At 42.7% G+C, this 19,290-nt stretch overlaps 1 protein-coding gene and 1 pseudogene across 1 annotated transcript in view; one reads left to right on the top strand and one right to left on the bottom strand.

Annotated features, from left to right (window-relative positions):
• Positions 1–18,469, bottom strand: part of UBE2D2 (ubiquitin conjugating enzyme E2 D2) — a 36,101-nt gene extending 17,632 nt beyond the window's left edge. Inside the window, exons 1-4 of the mRNA XM_006156191.2 lie at positions 18,450–18,469; positions 4,317–4,348; positions 4,160–4,237; positions 3,970–4,075 (exon numbers count right to left, since the gene is read on the bottom strand). Of these exons, the coding sequence (XP_006156253.1) occupies positions 3,970–4,075; positions 4,160–4,237; positions 4,317–4,348; position 18,450 (217 nt within the window). The 5' untranslated portion in view covers positions 18,451–18,469. The remainder of the gene's footprint in view (positions 1–3,969; positions 4,076–4,159; positions 4,238–4,316; positions 4,349–18,449) is intronic.
• Positions 157–870, top strand: LOC114009199 (mitochondrial inner membrane protease ATP23 homolog pseudogene; annotated as a pseudogene).
• Positions 18,470–19,290: the final 821 nt, after the last annotated feature.

Here is a 19,290-nt window from a genome sequence, read left to right as displayed (position 1 = left end):
AAAGAGTGACAGAGACAGAAAGCGAGAAATCATCCCCAGGGGGGAATGACCACACTGCAATCCCTTCTCCTCCATTCTCCTCTCGGGATCTGGGGCATGCACGCACACACACCCAGTGTAAGTTTAAGTTACCAGGTACAGAACTCAAACCGTGGTCAACTACATGGAAGTCCAGGAACAAAGCCATTATGCCAACTGCTGGTCCCGACACTTTTCTTATGACGAGTGTAATGGAATTATCAGTGGAGGTTTTGATGTTTCAACATCTCAGATTGTTTTGTGTCAGAACAATATTCGTAACCCGGCCCAAATGAACAGAATGGTCACCCACGAGCTCATTCATGCCTTTGATCATTGTCACAGTCACCAATGTCAAACACTTGGCCTGCTCAGAGGTTCAAGCTGCTAACCTTAGGAGACTGCTCACTTATAAATGAAATATTCAGGTCACATTTTGGATTAAAACAACACCATCAGACTTGTGTGCTAGAGAGAGCCATTCTCTCGATCTTGGCTGGAATATCAGCAAGGAAGTAACTCAGAAGGCAGTGGATAAAGTTTTTTTGTATCTTGATTCAATGATCATGAACCTTTTGGAAACTTTTGGAAGGATTCTACATAACAAGACTTACACAAGATATGTTTATGTTTATAAAGACTTTCAAAATTGTGGTTGGTATTACTTAAATATATGAAAACAATGACATGTTATATTACAGAACTTCACTGATCAGGAAGATCAATGGTTTTTGAGAGAACAAAAGTATAAAATGTAAAAGATCAATTAAATACTGATAAAACACATAGGATGCTGCTTTATTTTTATTATTAATATTTTTTAGAGAGGGGTTTTTGCTATAGGGCGCATGCGCTCACTAGAGAGAACGAAAGAGACTGAAACAGAAAGCGAGAAATCACCCCTCAGGGGGGATTGCCATGCTGCAATTCCTTCTCCCCTAGGAGATCTTGGGCACGCATGTACACGTGCCCGGCTTAAGTTTAAGCCACTGGGTCTGGGACTTGAACCACGGTCGACTACATGGGAGTCCAGTGACATAGCCATTACGCCAACTGCTGGTCCCCTCTAGGATGCTGTTTTAGAGAAAGTAACTGTGGGGGAAAAAAACAGCCTTAAACTCTAAGGCAAAAATTGTGTCTTTATGGTTAGCCATTTGGTAAAAAAGATAAATACATTTTTGTATTTTCAAAAATAAATAGTTTATTAACTAAAAAGATGAAAAACGGGAAGTTAAATTAACTTTTTTTAAAGAAAAATGATTTATTTTTCAGTTTTAAAGTCAACTATTACATGCCAGGACCAGCTTACACCTAAGAATAACAGAATTTACTTTTTTTTTGCCCTTTTTTTTAAATTTTACTTTGATATTTTTTCTTTTTTTTATTATTATGGGTTTTTTTTACTCTAGTATTTTTTTTTAATTTTATCTTATTTTATAGGATTTTTATTTTACTCAGTAATATTTGGCAGGCTGCAAGGAGTGTCCACTAGCTTGACTTTTTTCCCCCCCGTACTCAGGCTCCATGTTGGGCACCACTTTGTCAGGACCAGCTTGGCAGAAATATGCTTTTTTGAGCGGGGAAGGCTGTGGATTAGAAATAGATGCAGTAACAAACACACAAAGACATACAAGTATAGAAAAGCAAGGATTGGGTGGGCACTGCTTCTCTGATGGAGAAGCTGCAACTAGAACCAGTCTCAGCTTTATTTTTTTAAAGGGCAGAAAATGGGGGAAGGGGAAAATGGGATACAAAGGGAATGGGGAAGAAGGAAGTGGAATGCAAAGAGAGTAGGGGAGGAGAAATTGGAATAGAAAGCCAGTTGTTTTGGGATGAAGATCATCTGAAGATGTGTAAATGACTGCGCCATATAATTTCTCTGATCCTTTTTTGGGAGACAATCTGATAAATGCATGTGATTTCTTTCAGCCCAGTGGGGTATTGGGTATCAACAAACACTAGAAAAATAACCATGGACAACAAGCAAATACTGCTTTCATATGTAAATGCTTCTCAATAGCCCTGCTAAAGTAGCTTACAAAAGTTAAGTTTCTGCATGTGTCTACAGGCCACATGTTTTAATCACATATTTTAAGACTGGCTGCTCTCCATAATTATATAACTTACATATAATAAGATACATAACAAGTAACAGTTTGGGGCTGGCAGGTGGCATGGTGGTTAAGGGCGCTGGACTCCCATATGACCAACCTAGCAGTTTGCCTTCTCACTTTCAATCTCTCTTTCTCTCTCACTGTCCCTCTTTGGTCAAATAAAAATAAATGAATAAATAAAGTTCAATAAAATAATTCTTTTTTTAAAAAATTTATTTATCATTATTTTTTTAATTTGACCAGAGAGAAAAAGGAGGGGGGAGGGAGAAAGGGAGAGAGAGAGAGACAGAGAGAGAGAGAAAGAAAGTGAGAAAGCAAGCCTCCAGGTCCAGGACCTGAACCATGGTTGGCCATGTGGGAGTCTAGTCATTTAACTACCACGCCACCTGCCAGCCCCCAATAAAATAATTCTTAAAGAAAAAAAAAGTAACAGTCCAATGAATTTTGACTAATACATATATCAATCAGGAGAATACAGAACAAATGAACTATCCCAGGAAATTCTCTAAGATTTCTTCGTTTATTTTCAACTTCATGCTCTCCTTCAAACAACCACTGATTTGACATATTTCTTCTTTTTTTAATTATTTATTTTATTTTATTTATTTATTTTAGTTTGAGCAGAGAGAGATAGAGGGTGAGAACAAGAGAGAGGGAACCAGCAGTTAGCGTAATGGCTATGTCGCTGGACTCCCATGTAGTCGACCGCGGTTCGCGTCCCAGACCTGGTGGCTTAAAACTCACACTTGGGTGTGTGTGTGTGCGTGCCCAAGATCCCGAGAGGAGAATGGAGGAGAAGGGATTGCGGCGTGACCATCCCCCCTGGGGGGTGATTTCTTGCTTTCTGTCTCTATATCTCTGTCTGTCTGTCTGGTGAGTGCATGCACCCTGTAGCGAAAACCTCTCAAAAAAAAAAAAAAAGAATGAGAGAGAGAGGAAGTGAGGAAGCAAGCCACCAGATTCAGGACTTGAACCCTGGTCGGCCATGTGGGAGTGTCCAGCACTTTAACCACCATGCTACCTGCTGGTCCTGATCTGACATATTTCTAATCAGTTTTACCTGTTGTAGAACTTTACATCAACTTCACTTAATGTATAGTTTTTTACTTCTTTGGATCAGCTTGTTTTTGAGATTCACTCAAGTTTTTGTATGTTTCAATAGTTCAAACCTATTGTTGCATATCATTCCATTTATGAATATCCCATAAGTGGTTTATCCCCTCACCTACTTAGAGATAGTTCTGTTTTTAAACTACTACAAATAAGGTATCCTGGAGGGCAATTTACAATTCTTCGCAGAGATAAATGTTTCTGCTTATCTTGGGTAACTACCTGGGAGTGGCATCATTAGATCGTATAGTAAGTATATATTCAACTCTATAAGGAAGTGCCAGATTATTTTCCAAGGATGTTATACCATATGATTCCTTTTTGTCCATGCATCTATTGGGATATAGGTTTTATTCTTACTGTTTATTTATATTATTTAGATTTTAAACACGCTAACTCATTATTGTATTTGATTTTTCTTTTTTTTAATAATTATTTTATTTTAACTTTATTTATTATTATTGTTACTTTCCAGTTTGATCATACAGACACAGAAAGAAAGGGAAAGTGAGAAAGCAAGCGACTAGATTCAGGACTTGAACCACGGTCGGCCATGTGAGAGTCCAGCTCGGCCATGTGAGAGTCCAGCACCTTTAACCACCACGCCACCTGCTGGCCCCTGATTTTTCTTCTTAAAGTAACATAAGCAATCTTTTAAAAGTGTATAGCCTTAACAAGTCAAAAAATACAGCTGCTTTGTCTTGATAGTGAATGTCTATCCCATTACCTTTTGAAATAGTTAGTGCTGGAGACCACTGTGATCGTAGAATATCAAGACAAATGCTGCCATTACTGTTAATATTTGGATGATAAATTCTTGTTGTAAATGCAACCTATAGAAAAAAGGAAAGTTTTTTGTAAACCAATTTATTTGTAGAAGAGGAAGCACATAAAAACAGTTGGCACAGCTCAATTACCTTAGGTGGTTTGAAGGGGTAATCTGTTGGGAAATGAATTGTCAAGAAAAAAACTCCACCCTGATAGGGACTGTCATTCTGTTGAAGACAAAAAAGGCAGGATTAAAATGGATAAATTATATAAACTGTCTATCCTGAAATTAATCTGAATACTTACTGGCCCCATTATTGTAGCTTGCCAATGGAACACTGAAAAAGAACAAGAGAAAAATAATCATGCCGCAATATCCACCTTATACCTAACACCATAACTTAGCATTCCCCATTTAATCCTAGTTCATTTATCAACAATATGATAATGGGTATAGTTAAGATGAGGAACCTAGGGAACCAGCAGTTAGTGTAATGGCTATTTCGCTGGACTCCCACGTAGTCGACCGTGGTTCGCGTCCCAGTGGCTTAAAACTCACGCCAGGTTCGTGTGCGTGCGTGCCCAAGATTCCGAGAGCAGAATGGAGGAGAAGGGATTGCGGCGTGACCATCCCCCCTGGTGGGTGATTTCTTGCTTTTTGTCTGTATGTCTCTGTCTGTCTGGCGAGCGCAAGCGCACTACAGCGAAAACCTCTCCAAAAAAAAAAAAGATGAGGAACCTAAATTGCGTATGAGTCTGAGAGAAATTGCTTAAAACACGAATAAGATACTCAATAAAAATGAAAAAAGGATGAGTTAAAACATCTTGAAAATTCATGTCAATCTTGAAAATTCATGTCAATAAGATAAACATTTTGACCAGACCCGAAGTTCTGCTTAATTTTTTTTTAAGAATTATTTTATTGGGACCAGTGGTTGGCATAATGGCTATGTTGCTGGACTCCCACACAGTCGACTGCAGATCGAGTCTCAGAGCCAGTGGCTTAAACTCACGCCAGGCACGTGTACGTGTATACCCAAGATCCCGAGAGGAGAATGGACAAGGGGGTGATTTCTCGCTTTCTGTCTCTCTGTCTTTCTGGAGAGCGCACATGCCCTATAGCAAAAAAGACCTTAAAAAAAAAAAAAGAATTATTTTATTGGGGCTGGAAAGTGGCATGGTTGTTAAGGGCACTGAATTCCTACGTGGCCATGGTTCAAGTCCCAGACCTGGCAGCTTGCTTTCTCACATTCCCTCTCTCTCACTCTGTCCCTCTCTGGTCAAATTTAAGTAAATAAAAAGATAAAGTCAAATAAAATAATTCTAAGACTCACATTCATCAAGTGTTCAAAAGAAAACAAAGCAAATTATTTGAGCAATATATTTGTGACTTCTTTGAGAAAGTATATGTTTTTCTACTTATCAGATCTTTGCAGAAAAATGAAAAGAAAATTTAATGGTACATTAAACTCTAGATATTTTAAAATAACTCACAACTCTCCACTTTATTTTTATACTAAGTATCAATAACATGGTTCTGGAGGATTTGAACACTTAGTATAGTCCAAAAGAAGTTTAAGTTTCAGAGACCAGCAGGTAGTGTGGTAGTTGGGATACTGGACACTCCCACATGGCTGACCATGGTTCAAGTCTCAGACCTGGTGGCTTGCTTTCTCACTTTCCCTCTCTCACCTTCTCTCTCTCTCTGGTCAAATTAAAATGAATGAATAAGTAAAACTAAATAAATAATTCTTTTTAAAAGTTCAAGTTTCATTTAACCCACAGTTAGTTTCTCTCTTCCTCCTAAGATTAAATTCTATCTTCTTACAAACAAAAGATGATGAAAGTGCATTTAGCTATCCAATTACATTCTGTGTATTCTTACATGGCTCATGAGGAAAATCTAACCAAGAGTTTCTTTTGATAGTAAGTCATTCTCAAATAGCCTTTTTTTTTTTTTTTTAAAGAGAGATTTTTACTATAGGGCACGAGAACTCACAGGAGAAACAGAGACAAAGTGAGAAATCACCTCCCAGGGGAATAGCCGCACCACACTCCCTTCTCCTCCAGGGATTTTTGGGAATGCATGTACACAGCATAAGTCCCAGGGCCCAACATTTGAACCACATGAACCAACTTGAACCACGACTATGTGGGAGTCCAACAATGTGATCATTATATCATCTGCTGGTCCTCTAAAATAGTCTTAAAAACTCACTTTTTTTTTGGGAGAGATTTTTGCTATAGGGCGCGTGCGCTCGCCAGACAGAGAGAGACATAGAGACAGAAACCAAGAAATCACCCCCCAGGGGGGATGGTCATGCCTCAATCCCTTCTCCTCCATTCTCCTCTCAGGATCTTGGGCATGCACGCACACGCGTCCGGCGTGAGTTTTAAGCCACCGGGTCCGGTACGCGAACCGCGGTCGACTACGTGGAAATCCAGCGACATAGCCATTACACTAACTGCTGGTTCCCAAAAACTCACTTTTTTTTTAAAAAAAAATTTGCTATCGGGCACGTAAGTTCCCCAAAGATAAATGGGATGGGGGTGGGAGAGTGCAAAAGCACTCCCCAGCATGGGATAGAAGGTTGTAAGAAGGCTATTGCTATCTCTTCTCCCTTTCTCTCAGGATTTTGGGGATGCACGTATGCAATTATCTGACATGTTTTTCAAGCCATAGGGTTCAGGACTCAATCCGCCCATTTGTCCATATGGAACCCAACCACCTTGGCAAAGGGAGGATGAGAAATTACTCCCTGGGGAATAGCTTCACTTCAATCCTTCCTCCATTCTCCTCTTGGACAGGCATGCAAATGTACCCGATGTGATTTTTTTCCTAAGAATTATTTTTTTATTTTTATTTTTTAAGAATTATTTTATTTAACTTTATTTACTATTATTATCATTATTATTTTCCAGTTTGATCAGAGAGAGACAGAGAGAGAGAGAGGAAGTGAGAAAGCAAGCCACCAGGTCCGAGACTCGAACCATGGTTGGCCATGTGGGAATCCAGAGCCCCTATCCACCATGACACCTGCCGGCCCCTCCTAAGAATTATTTTCTTTAACTTTGTTTATTTAAATTTGACCAGAGAGGGACAGAGTGAGAAAGAGCAAGAGAGAGGCAAATTGAGAAAGTAAGTCACCATGTCTGGGAGATGAACCATGGTCAGCCATGTGGGAGTCCAGTGCCCTTATCCACCACGCCACCTGCCAGCCTCCGATGTGTTTATTAAGCCACTGGGGCCAGGACTCAAAACTGTTGTCAGCTTGGGGACCAGCAGTTGAGTATAATGGCTATGTCGCTGGACTCCCATGTAGTCGACCATGGTTCGAGTCCCAGACCCGCGGCTTAAACTCACGCCGGGCATGTGTGCATGCATGCCCAAGAACCTGAGAGGAGAATCAAGAAGGGACTGAGGCGTGGCCATCACCCCTGGGGGATGATTTCTTGCTTTCTATCATTCTGTCTCTCTCTGTCTTTCTGGTGAGCGCATGCACCCTATAGCAAAAACCTCTCCAAAAAGAAAAAACCAAAAAACTGTTGTCGGGCATGTGAGATGTAACTCCCTTAACCAGCAGGCTCCAGGGATAGCTCAGCAGCAAATTCCATTTTGTTTGTTTGTTTGCTTTCTAGAGGTTTTTGACACTAGGGTCTGTGCACTTGCCAGAGAGAGAGAGATAGAGAGAGACAGAGAGAGAAAGTGAGAAATTACCACCTCTCTCGGGGGAGATGGGGGGGTAGTCAAGTCACAATCTGTTCTTCTCCATTCTCCTCCTGGGATCTTGGACATGTACACACACATGACCAGTATAATTTTCAAGCCACCAGGTCCGGGACTCGAACCACGATTGGCCATGTGGGAGTCTAGCAACATAATTACTAAGCCATCTGCTGGCCCTTTCCACAAAGTTTTTGAAGTCCTAGGCATATGATTTACAAATGCTGCTCTTCCATTCTTATACATCATTTTTATCATTTACTTTTCTTAGCAAGCCACTAGGTCTGGGATTTGAACTGCGGTTGGCCATATGGGAATCCAGCACCCTTAACCACCACGCCACTTGCCGGCCCCTTCTTTTCTTTTTTCAAAGAGAGATTTTGCTATAGGGCATGTGTGCTCACTGGAGAAAGACAAAAACCAAGAAATCACCCTCCCCAAAGGGGATGGCCACACCACACAATCTCTCCTCTTACATTCTCCTCTCAGGATTTTGGGCACACACACACACACTCGGTGTGAGTTTTAAGCCTCCAGGTCCAGGACTTGAACTGTAGTCAACTATGTGGGAGTCCAGCGACAACCATTACACCATCTGCTGGTCCCTGTTTTATCACTTACTTGATGGTATCATCTCCAGTACAAGAATTTTTTATTTAAATAAGGGTTGAGGGAGGGGGACTGAGAGAAGGAAGAAGGAAAAGAGACAAAGAGAGAGGTACTTTGAATAAGCTGCCAGAGGGCACATGTTTAAGACAGAGTGAGAGAGGGAAAGGAAGAAAGCACTTCTACTGGAATGTGGTCACATCATTTCTCCATTTTTCTGGGATTTTTTAAAAAAGAATTATTTTATTTAACTTTATTTATTTATTTAAATTTTACCAGAGAGAGACAGAATGAGGAGGGGGGGAGTGAGAAAGCAAGTCACCAGGTCCAGGATTCAAACTGCAGTTAGCCATGTGGGAGTCCAGCGCCCTTAACCACCATGCCACCTACTGGCCCCCCTTTTTGGGACTTTGGGCACACACACCTGACATATGTTTCTCAAGCCACCAAGGCCAGTACTTAAACTGTGTCAGCTATAGGATCCGGCTCTCTAAACCACTAGGCCAAGGGAGATTTATTTATTTATTTATTTAAAAAAATTTTTTTTGGAGAGGTTTTCACTGTAGGGCGCATGCGCTCGCCAGACAGAGAGAGACATAGAGACAGAAAGTGAGAAATCACCCCCCAGAGGGGATGGTCACGACGCAATCACTTCTCCTCCATTCTCCTCTCGGGATCTTGGGCACACAGGCACACTCACCCAGCGTGAGTTTTAAGCCACCGGGTCTGGGACACGAACCGCGGTCGACTACGTGGGAGTCCAGCGACATAGCCATTACGCTAATTGCTGGTTCCCAGGGAGATTTATTTTTAACAGGGTTTCACCAAGTCAAGATATTCCTTCCCCAACCTACTAGTTACTTAAGACCACAGGTGTGTACTACCACACCCGGGCTGTTTAGATTGGGCCAGAAATGAAACTTGGGCCTCCCATGTGACCTCAGTCATCCTGCAGTAGTACCCACCCAACTGCACCACTGTAGGTAGGGTCTCTATATTGTATGTATAACTGTTTGTCCCCTAAGGTTCATGTGTTGAAATTTGGCCCCCAGTGAAATGGAGCTGGGAGGTTGCAAGACCTTAAAAATGAAATGCCTAGTGGGCAGTGTTTGGATCAAGGGGCACTGCTGTCATGATGAATGAATGTTATGTGAGAGTGAGTTCTCATTCTCATGAAAAGGAGTTAAGTCTCTGCAAATGGAGCTGCTCTAACAGATGCTTACCCATAGGTCACATTCTCTCTATCTCTGCAAGTGCCTGCTGACCTGCCTGCTTCTGTTGGCCAACTTATAACAGGACCAAAGGCCTGCCAGATGCCAGCCCCATGCTCTTGGACTTCCCACCTACCAGAAAAAGTGAACCAAATAAACCTATACTCATTATAAATCACCCAGTCTCAGGAATTTCTGTTTAGCAACACAGTATCAGACTGAGACCAAAAAAAAAAAAAAAAAAAAAAAGGCACAGCAAACAGGGTGTGTTGGCGTACAGGAATCTGAAAATGGGGAAGCAACTTGGAACTGGGTTGTATGTATACATTGGAAGAGTTAGGACAGACAGGCCAAAAAAAGCCTAGATTATGGTGGGAGCTAAGAAAAACAACTATTTAGAAATGAGCTGGAACTGGGGCCAGTAGGTGGCATGGTGGTTAAGGCCTAGACTCCCTCATGGTTGATAATGGTTCAAGTCCTAGACCTGGAGGCTTAATTTCTTACTTTCCCTCTCTCTGTCTCTCTCTAGTGAGCACATGTGCTGTATAGCAAATTAAAAAATAATAATGATAATTTAAAAATTAAGAAATGAACTGGAACTTTTAAGAGATTAGAGAGCTATGATCACAATGGTGTTACTGATATGGACAGTAAAAGCGAATTTGAGGAGGTGGGAGATAGAAATGAGGAACTTCTTGGGAGCTAATGAAAAGTCATCCTTATTATGAAGCAGCAAAGAATTTGGCTGCATGCATACATGCTATAAGTTACGTGGAAGATCAAACTATAAATGGTGACCTAAGAAGGCCAGCAGATAGTGATGTGGTTAAGGGCACTGGACTCCCACATGGCTGACCAGTTGAGTCCCAGATCTGGTGGCTTGCTCTCTCATTGTCCCTCTCACTTTCCCTCTCTCTTTTTCTCACTCTGTCTCTCTCCGGTTAAACTAAAATAAATATAGGACCAGCAGCTGGTGTAACGGCTGTCGCTGGACTTCCATGTTGTCGACCACCGTTCACGTCCCAGACACGGTGGCTTAAACTCACGCCAGGCGCGTGTGCGTACATGCCCAAGATCCTGAGAAGAGAATGAAGGAGAAGGGATTGAGGCGTAGCCATTCCCCATAGGGGGCAATTTCTTGTTTTCTGTCTCTTAGTCTTTCTGGTGAGCGCACACACACTATAGCAAAACCTCTTCAAAAACAAATAAATAAATAAATAAATGCAAGTAAAGTTAAATAAAATATTCTTTTTAAAAAATCTTAACCCTTGGGAACCAGCAGTCCCGGACCCGGTGGCTTAAAACTCACGCCAGGCACATGTGCGTGCGTGCCCAGGATCCTGAGAAGAGAATGGAGAAGGGACTGCGGCGTGACCATCCCCCCTGGGGGTGATTTCTCGCTTTCTGTCTCTCTGTCTCTTTCTGTCTGTCTGGCGAGCACACGCGCCCTATAGTGTCTCCATGGTCTCTATTAAAATATTATTATTTACTGGGCTAAGTAGATATATTACCTAATTTTAATACTACATTGTAATTTTGTAACTACACATATTTTGAGAGGTTTTTGCTGTAGGGCACGTGTGTTCACCAGAAAGACAGAGACAGAGAGACAGAAAGCGAGAACTCATCCCCCGGGGGTATGGCCACACCGCAATCCCTTCTTTTCCATTTTCCTCTCAGGATCTTGAGAACGCACACACATGCACCCAGCTTGAGTTTAAGCCACTGGGGCCAGGACTCAAACTGTAGTTGACTACATGGGAGTTCAGTGACATAGCCATTATGCTAACTGCTGGTCCCCCTAATAAAATATTCTTAAAACAAAAAAAAAAGAGAGAGAGAGAAAAGAAAGTAACTCCCACTGAGGAAAATGAGCCAGGTGCTATTAAGCAAGAAGATGGAAAGACCACAAAATCATCTCAAGAGATCTTCAAGGCTGCCCCTTGTATCACAGGCCCAGAAGTCAGAGACCTCAAAATAGTTTCCAGAAAGGGTCCTATGCAGGTTTCCTGCCCCGCATACTAAGGAGCTCCTTCTATTCCAGTGAAGTACTTGGCCACTCAGATTGCACCAGTTTGCACCAGCTGTGTCTCAGAGAGTCCCAGGTCCAGCTCAGCTGCTGTTCCAAAGGGCACAGGCAGTAGGCTGTGGAAAGGGCAATGTCCATGTCCATGTAGGAGAAGGATTTTCAACAGGGTCATGCCATTTCACAATCCTTCTGCCCAGATCTCCCAACTAGCTTCGATTAAAGGTATGTGCAATTTTTTCTTTTTTTTGGAGAGGTTTTTTTGCTATAGGGCGCGTGCGCGCTCGCCAGACAGACAGAGAGAGACAGAGACAGAAAGCGAGAAATCATCCCCCAGGGGGGATGGTCACGCCGCAATCCCTTCTCCTCCATTCTCCTCTCGGGATCTTGGGCATGCACGCACACGTGCCCAGCGTGAGTTTTAAGCCACCGGGTCCGGGACGCGAACAGCGGTCGACTATGTGGGAGTCCAGCGACATAGCCATTACACTAACTGTTGGTTCCCAGGTATGTGCAACTTAAATGTGCCTTAAATATTCAGGCTGGGGGACCAGCAGATGGTTACATCACTGGACTCCCCCATGGTCAACTGCGGTTCGAGTCCTAGATCCAACAGCCTAAAACCAGGGTAAACTGGGCATGTGTGTGCGTGCCCAAAATCCCAAGAGAAAAATGAAGGAGAAGGTACTGCAATGTGGCTATTCTCACTTTCTGTGATTTCTGTTTGTCTCTCCAGTGAGTGCACATGCCCTATAACAAAAATCTCTCCAAGATGGGACCAGCAGTTGGCATCACGGCTAATACGCTCGCCATGTAGCCGACCGTGGTTCAAGTCCTGGACCCAGTGGCTTAAACTCACGCCGGGCGCGCATGTGTGCCCAAGATCCCAAGAGGAGAATGGAGGAGAAGGGATTGTGACGTGGCCATCTCCCCCAGGGGGTGATTTCTCGTTTTCTGTCTCCAAAAACCCCTTAAAAAAAAAAAAAAAGAAGGTATTTCCAAGAAAAGAAAAAAAAAAAGTTCATGTTGGCTTAGAAATGAAATCCAGGCCTCCCACGCAGCCTTCAGCTTCCATAGTAGTGCTACCAATGCAGAGAGAGAAAGGAATTAAGTAGTGCAACCAGTGAGAGTGGGAAAGGAAGAAAGCACCCCCCCAACCCCCCGTGTCCAGGACTCGAACTATGGTTTACTACATCGGAGTCCAGCTATGTAACCATTACGCCATCTGCTGGTCCCGAGTTTTTCATTTGGATGAAATCTAATTTACCTTTATTTTTCTTTTAGAAAAAGTTTAGGGACCAGCAAATGGCATAATGGATACATAATTGGGCTCCCACATGGCTGGCTGTGATTTTGAGTCCTGGACCCAGGCTTTAAATTCAGACTGGGCATGTCTGCATGCATACCCAAGATCCCAGGAGGAGAACGGAGAAGACGGGATTGCAGCATGGCCATCCCTGGGGGATGTGGGGGGGTGATTTATCACTTTTCCTCTCACTGTCTCTGTCTCACTTTCTCCAGTGAGCACACATGCCCTAACGTGAAAATCTTTTGACAAAAAAAGGGGGTTGGGGGCTAGCTAGTAGCATGGTGGTTGAGGTGGCTGGATCCCACATGGTCAACCATGCAGTTAAGAGTCCTGGATCTGGTGGATACACTGGGCACGTGTCTGTGTGTGCCCAAAATCTCTAAGGAAAAGTTGAGAAGGGATTGTGAAGTGACAATTGCCCATGGGAGAGAGTGCTTTCTCACTTTCTCTCTTTCTTTGTTTTTCCTCCAAATGCACATGACATCTACAAATTAAAAAAAAAAAAATAGTTGATTCATTTCTTCCATGAGGGGGGAAGACAGAAGCAGAGGCAGAGAGAAAGAGACACAACACAGACAGGAACCTCCAACGGAGCCTTCACAGAAAGTTCATTCCCCCAGCCTTAGCAAGTTAGATCATGAGTATGCGTTAGAATGAAAATTTGGGAAATAAATCTAGACCTTCACACATAGCCTCAGCATCACAGAACACTGTTACCACTGCATCACCATGACTGGCCCATCTGTTTTTTTTAAAATTGCTTGTGCCTTGTAGTAGTTTTGTTTTTATTTTGTTTTAGGTTTTGGCCACAGGGTAAATGGGCTTGTCAGAGAGGGAAAATGAGAAATCAACGCCCAGGGAGAATGACCATGCCACAATCCCTTCTCCATTCCCTTTTCAGGATTTTGGGAATGCATACATGTGCTTCTGGTGTGATTTTCAGGCCTCCATGTCCAGGCCTCAAACCGGGATCAATCATGTGGGAGCCTAGCACCTTAATTACTACACCACTTACTGACCACTGTGGTAGTTTTCTTTTGCCATAGGGCACGTGCACTTGCCAAAGAGGGGACAGAGACAGAGAGATGAAAAATGAGAAATCAATGCCCAATAGGGGTTGACTACACTGCAATCCCATCTTCCTCCACTCTCCTCTCAGGATTTGGGGCACGCACACACACACACACGTGCTTAGTATTATTTTTCAAGTTACTAGGTCCAGGACTCGAACCATGCTTGGCCACAAGAGAATCCAGCCATCTTAACCACCACACCACCTGCTGGTTTGGTTCTGAGAAACAGAATCTATGTTTTTAATAAAAAGATTTTTGCTATAGGGCACATGTACTCACTGGAGAGACAAAGAGATATAAAGTGAGAAATCATTCCTCTGGGGGGATGGTCACACCACAATCCCTTCTCCTCTTGGGATTTTGGGCACACATGCACATGCACCGAGTGTGAGTTTAAGCCACCGGGTCTGGGACTTGAACTGCGGTTGACTATGTGGCAGTCTAGTGATATAACCATTATGCCATCTGGTCTCGCCCCCTTTTTTTGAGAGATTTTTGCTACAGGGCATATGAACTTGCTGGAGAGACAGAAATTGAGAAAACATCCCCTACGGGTACAGCCACACCACAGTCCCTTTCCCTCCATTCTCCTCTTGGAATTTTGCGCATGCACATACATGCGCCCAGTATGAGTTTTAAGTTGCTAGGTCCGGGACTCAGTCCACTGCAGTGGACTCCATTGGAGTCCAGTGACATAACCATTATGCCATCTGCTGGTCCTGAGAAACAGGATTCTAATTTTTTTTTTTTTTTTCTAGGGCACTTGAGCTTGCCAGACAGACAGAGACAGACATAAGGACAGAACGCGAGAAATCACCCCCCAGGGGGGATGGTCATGCCACAATCCCCCCTCCTCCATTCTCCTCTCGGGATCTTAGGCATGCACACACACGCACCCAGCGTGAGTTTTAAGCCACCGGGTCCAGGATGCGAACCGCGGTCAACTACGTGGGAGTCCAGCGACATAGCCATTACACTAACCACTGGTTTCCAACTTATTTTAATTTTAATTTTACCAGAGAGGGACAAAGACAGAGAGAGAGAGAAAGAAAGTGAGAAAGCAAACCAGCCCTAAAACAGAATTCTTAAGAAAAATTAGGAAAATAAAAGTCTAAACAAAAGGGGCCAGCAGATGATGTGGTGGTTAAGGCGCTGGACTCCTAAATGACTGACCACGGTTTGAGTCCTGGATCCAGTGGCTTGAAAATCATGCTGGCTCTGTGTGTGTGTGTGTGTGTGTGTGGGGGTGTGTGTGTGTGTGTGTGTGTGCGTGTGTGTGTGTATGTGTGTGTATGTGAGTGTGTACAAAATCCCAAAAGGAGAAGGGAAGAAAACGGATTGTGGCATGGCTGTTCCCCTGGAAATGATTTCTCACTTTTCCTGTCTCTCTTTATCTAGTGAGACCAAGCACTTATGGCAAAAACCTAAGGAAAAAAAACTATATTTTAAAACAAAAGCTAGTCTAACTTCATACTCAATTTTGGTCTTAACCAATAGATATTTCTAACAAATTTTTTCAAAATATGCTTGTTCTAAAAAATTTGCTATATTTTAAGATTTTTTGAAAATTAGTTTTATAGCATAAAGCAGTGTCAAGTAGCCACCCTTTATAAAAAAGAGGAAGACATTATGAGGGGAACTATGCTAACACGGTGAAACAAAAGGAAAATTATTATCAGGACCAGCAGTTAGCGTAATGGCTATGTTGCTGGACTCCCACATAGCCGACCGTAGTTCGCGTCCCGGACCCGGTGGCTTAGAACTCACGCCAGGCACGTATGCGTGCGTGCCCAAGATCCCGAGAGAACAGAGGAGACGGGATTGCGGCATGACCATCCCCCCTGGGGAGTGATTTCTCGCTTTCTGTCTCTCTCTGTCTGTCTGGCGAGTGCACGCGCCCTATAGTGAAAAAAACCTCTAAAAAAAAAAAAAAAAAAAAAAGGGAAAATTATTATCTAACTAAAGTAATAAGACCAGTTAATAAAAGTATTTTAGATAGAATTAGGCAAACAAACTGGGCATTAAAAAAACATAAATTGGCTTAACCTGATTGTATAGTTCGTGGCAAATGAAACTGCAGTGCTAGAAGCCACATGGTTGACTGTGGCTTTGATTCTCAACCCAGCTTGAAGATGTGCCAGATATATGAGAAAGTGTTCAGTGGTCTGAGGAGCTACAAGGCTATGGAAAGGGGATCATAGCATCTTGAGACCCTGTTGAGGGTCGTTCTCTCTTGCATATGAATGCACGCACACCCTATTGTGAAAACAAAAATTAAAAATAATTGCAAAAATAAAAACAAATAGGGGCCAGCATTTATGATTAAGGGTCTGGATTCCAATATAGCTGACCCCCGTTCAAGTCCTGGACCAGAGGGCTTGAAAATAACACCAGGTAGGGACCAGCAGTTAGAGTAATGGCTGTGTCGCTGGACTCCCACGTAGTCGACTGCGGTTCAAGTCCTGGATCCGGTGGCTTAAACTCACACTGGCGTAGGTGCGTGCGTGCCCAAGATCCAAGAGGAGAACTGAGTCTAAGAAAAGGTCCTGCCGAGAACTGCTGAGCATTTAATAATAGCCAGAGTACCTTTTCTAGCCCATAAGAACCGAATTCAGAAGTAACTATTAACTTTGGAGAACAACATCATTCTTTCTTTAACTTTGTAGTATGACCATGAGTCTTCATAATTTTAATAGGTGTGAGTAACCATTAGTGACCATGTACGATGGTGGACATGTTACTCTGTTTTGCCATAGCAACCATCTTACTATATATTGGGTCATCGGAACACTCATGACGCATTTTTACATAGACAAACACAGAAAAATATATCATGACTTGGGTTCAGCAGGTGGCATGATGGATAAAGGTGCTGGATTCCCACATGGCCAGCTGCAGTTTGAGTCCCAGCCCTGACAGTTTGCTTTATCATTCCCTACCCCCAGTCAGATTAAAAATTTGTATTTGCTTTCACAAGTGTAAGCCAGTAAGACAGACATAGACATATAATCATCCTTAATATTATTTTATTAAAAGACAGTAATTGTAGGTAAAAGCTCAAATAATAACCCCAGGAAAATACCCAGAACGAATAAGGATAGATAGAAAGAAAAGGACCAGAACAACTATACATGCCTGGCAGAAAAGGTTCAAAATGAACAAAACAGAAATGAGGAGACACACAGAACTACTCCTTCCATAGGCAACTAAAGATAAATACTGGAGTCAGCAGGTGATGTGATGGTTGAGGTGCTGGACTCCCACATGGCCAACCATGGTTCAAATTCACAACCTGGCAACTTGCTTTCTCACTTCCCCTCTGTCCGTCTGTCTCTCTCTTGATAAAATAAAAAGAAAATTAATACATAAATAAAGTTAAATTTAAAAAATTCTAATTTTTTGAGAGGTTTTTGCTATAGGGAGCATATGCTAACCAGAAAGCCAGAGAGAGACAGAGAGACAGAAAGCAAGAAATCACCCCCCAGGAGGGTAGCCACACCGCAATCCCTTCTCTTCAATTCTCCTCTCAGGATCTTGGGCACGCACGTACACATGCCTGGCGTGAGTTTAAGCCATCGAGTCTGTGAGTTGAACCACAGTTGACTACACGAGAGTTCAGCGACATAGCTATTACGCCAACTGCTGGTCCCCCCACAATTCTATTTTTAAAAGAACAGTTTTATTTAACCTTATTTAAATTTATTTAAATTTAACCAGAGAGGGACAGAGTGAGAGTGAGAGAGAAAGAGAAAGAAAGTGAGAAAGCAAGTTGCGAGGTCAGGAACTAGAACCACAATCAGCCATATGGGAGTCCAGTGCCCTTAACCACCATACAACCTGCTGGCCCCCAAAAAATAATTCTTAAAAAAAAGAAAAAAAGGTAAATATTGCCTCTTTCCTATAGTATAATTATCTCTTTTTTTTTTTTTTTTGGAGAGGTTTTTGCTATAGGGTGCTTGTGCTCGCCAGAAAGACAGAGAGAGGTAGAAAGCGAGAAATCACCCCAGGAGGGATGGCCATGCTGCAATCCCCTCTCTTCCATTCTCCTCTCGGGATCTTGGGCACACACGCACACGTGCCCGGCATGAGTTTAAGCCACCGGGTATGGGACTCAAACCGTGGTCGACTACGTGGGAGTCCAGCAACACAGCCATTACACCACCTGCTGGTCCCGCATAATTATCTCTTTATGCAAAACCTTAAGAAATAAAAAAAATTCATTTGACCCAGAGTTCCCCAGAAGCAGATTGTTACGTTGTTTTATTCATTTCTTAGATATGTGTGTGCATACATACAGTTTTCTTTTTTCAGACAATGTCTCATTATATAGTGATCCCCCTGCCTCAGCCTTCCAAGCAGCTGGGACACAGGTGTGCCACATTGCCTGGCTTTTAAGATAGACCAAGGATCAAACTCAAATCTCCCATGTGGCCTCAGCCTTCCAAGGACCACTAATGTGAGTGGGCCCATAATTCCTTTTAAATACTTACTGTCATCTCCAACAGGACCTGCTTGATCGCGTGCCAGGTCATTCAATTCCTTAAGAAAAAAGAAAATGATTTATTCAACATAATGGAACTTTTATCCAATAATATAATTTACACTGTTAAAAATATTGTCCACCCTACTCTTTAGAAATACTCTTTATTTCTTTTTATTAAAGAATTATTTTATTTAACTTTATTTATTCATTCTAAACTGACAGGAACAGAGTAAGAAGAGAGGAAAAGTGAGAAAGTAAGCTGCCAGGTCCGAGACTCCAAACACAGTTGGCCATGTGAGAGTCCAGTGTCCCTTAATTGCCATGATACCTGCCAGCCCTAGAAATACTCTTTCAAAGTCAGAAAGGAGAAGACAGGTGAATGCTTGAAGTATTTGGATTCTTGAATGCAAACACATTTTTAAATATGTGTGTGTGTGTGTGTGTGTGTGTGTGTGTGGTGGGGGGTAATCAGCACATGGTGTAATGGTAACACTGCTGGACACCCACGTAGGAGTTAGGGTCCCAGACCAGTAGCTTAGTGCACGTGCCCAAAACCCCAAGAGGAAAATGGAGAAGGGATTGTGGTGTGGCTATTCCCCCAGGGAGGAGATTTCTTGTTTTCTGTCTCTCTGGCAAGCATACATGCCCTATAGTAAAAAATCTATTTAAAAAAGGGGGGAGGGGGAGGCAGCAGGTGGCATAGTGGTTAAGGTGCTAGATTCCCACATGGTTAAGTGCAGTTTGAGTTCCAGACCCAGCAGCTTGAAACTCACACCAGACACATGTAAGTGCATGCCCAAAATCCCAAAGGGAGAATGGAGAAGGGATTGTGGCATGGCTATGCCCCC

Source organism: Tupaia chinensis, unplaced genomic scaffold (assembly GCF_000334495.1).
Source record: "Tupaia chinensis unplaced genomic scaffold, TupChi_1.0 Scaffold000484_1, whole genome shotgun sequence".
NCBI lineage: Eukaryota > Metazoa > Chordata > Mammalia > Scandentia > Tupaiidae > Tupaia > Tupaia belangeri.
Note: the sequence above shows the minus strand (reverse complement) of the source record. Positions and strands in the feature narration are given on the sequence as shown.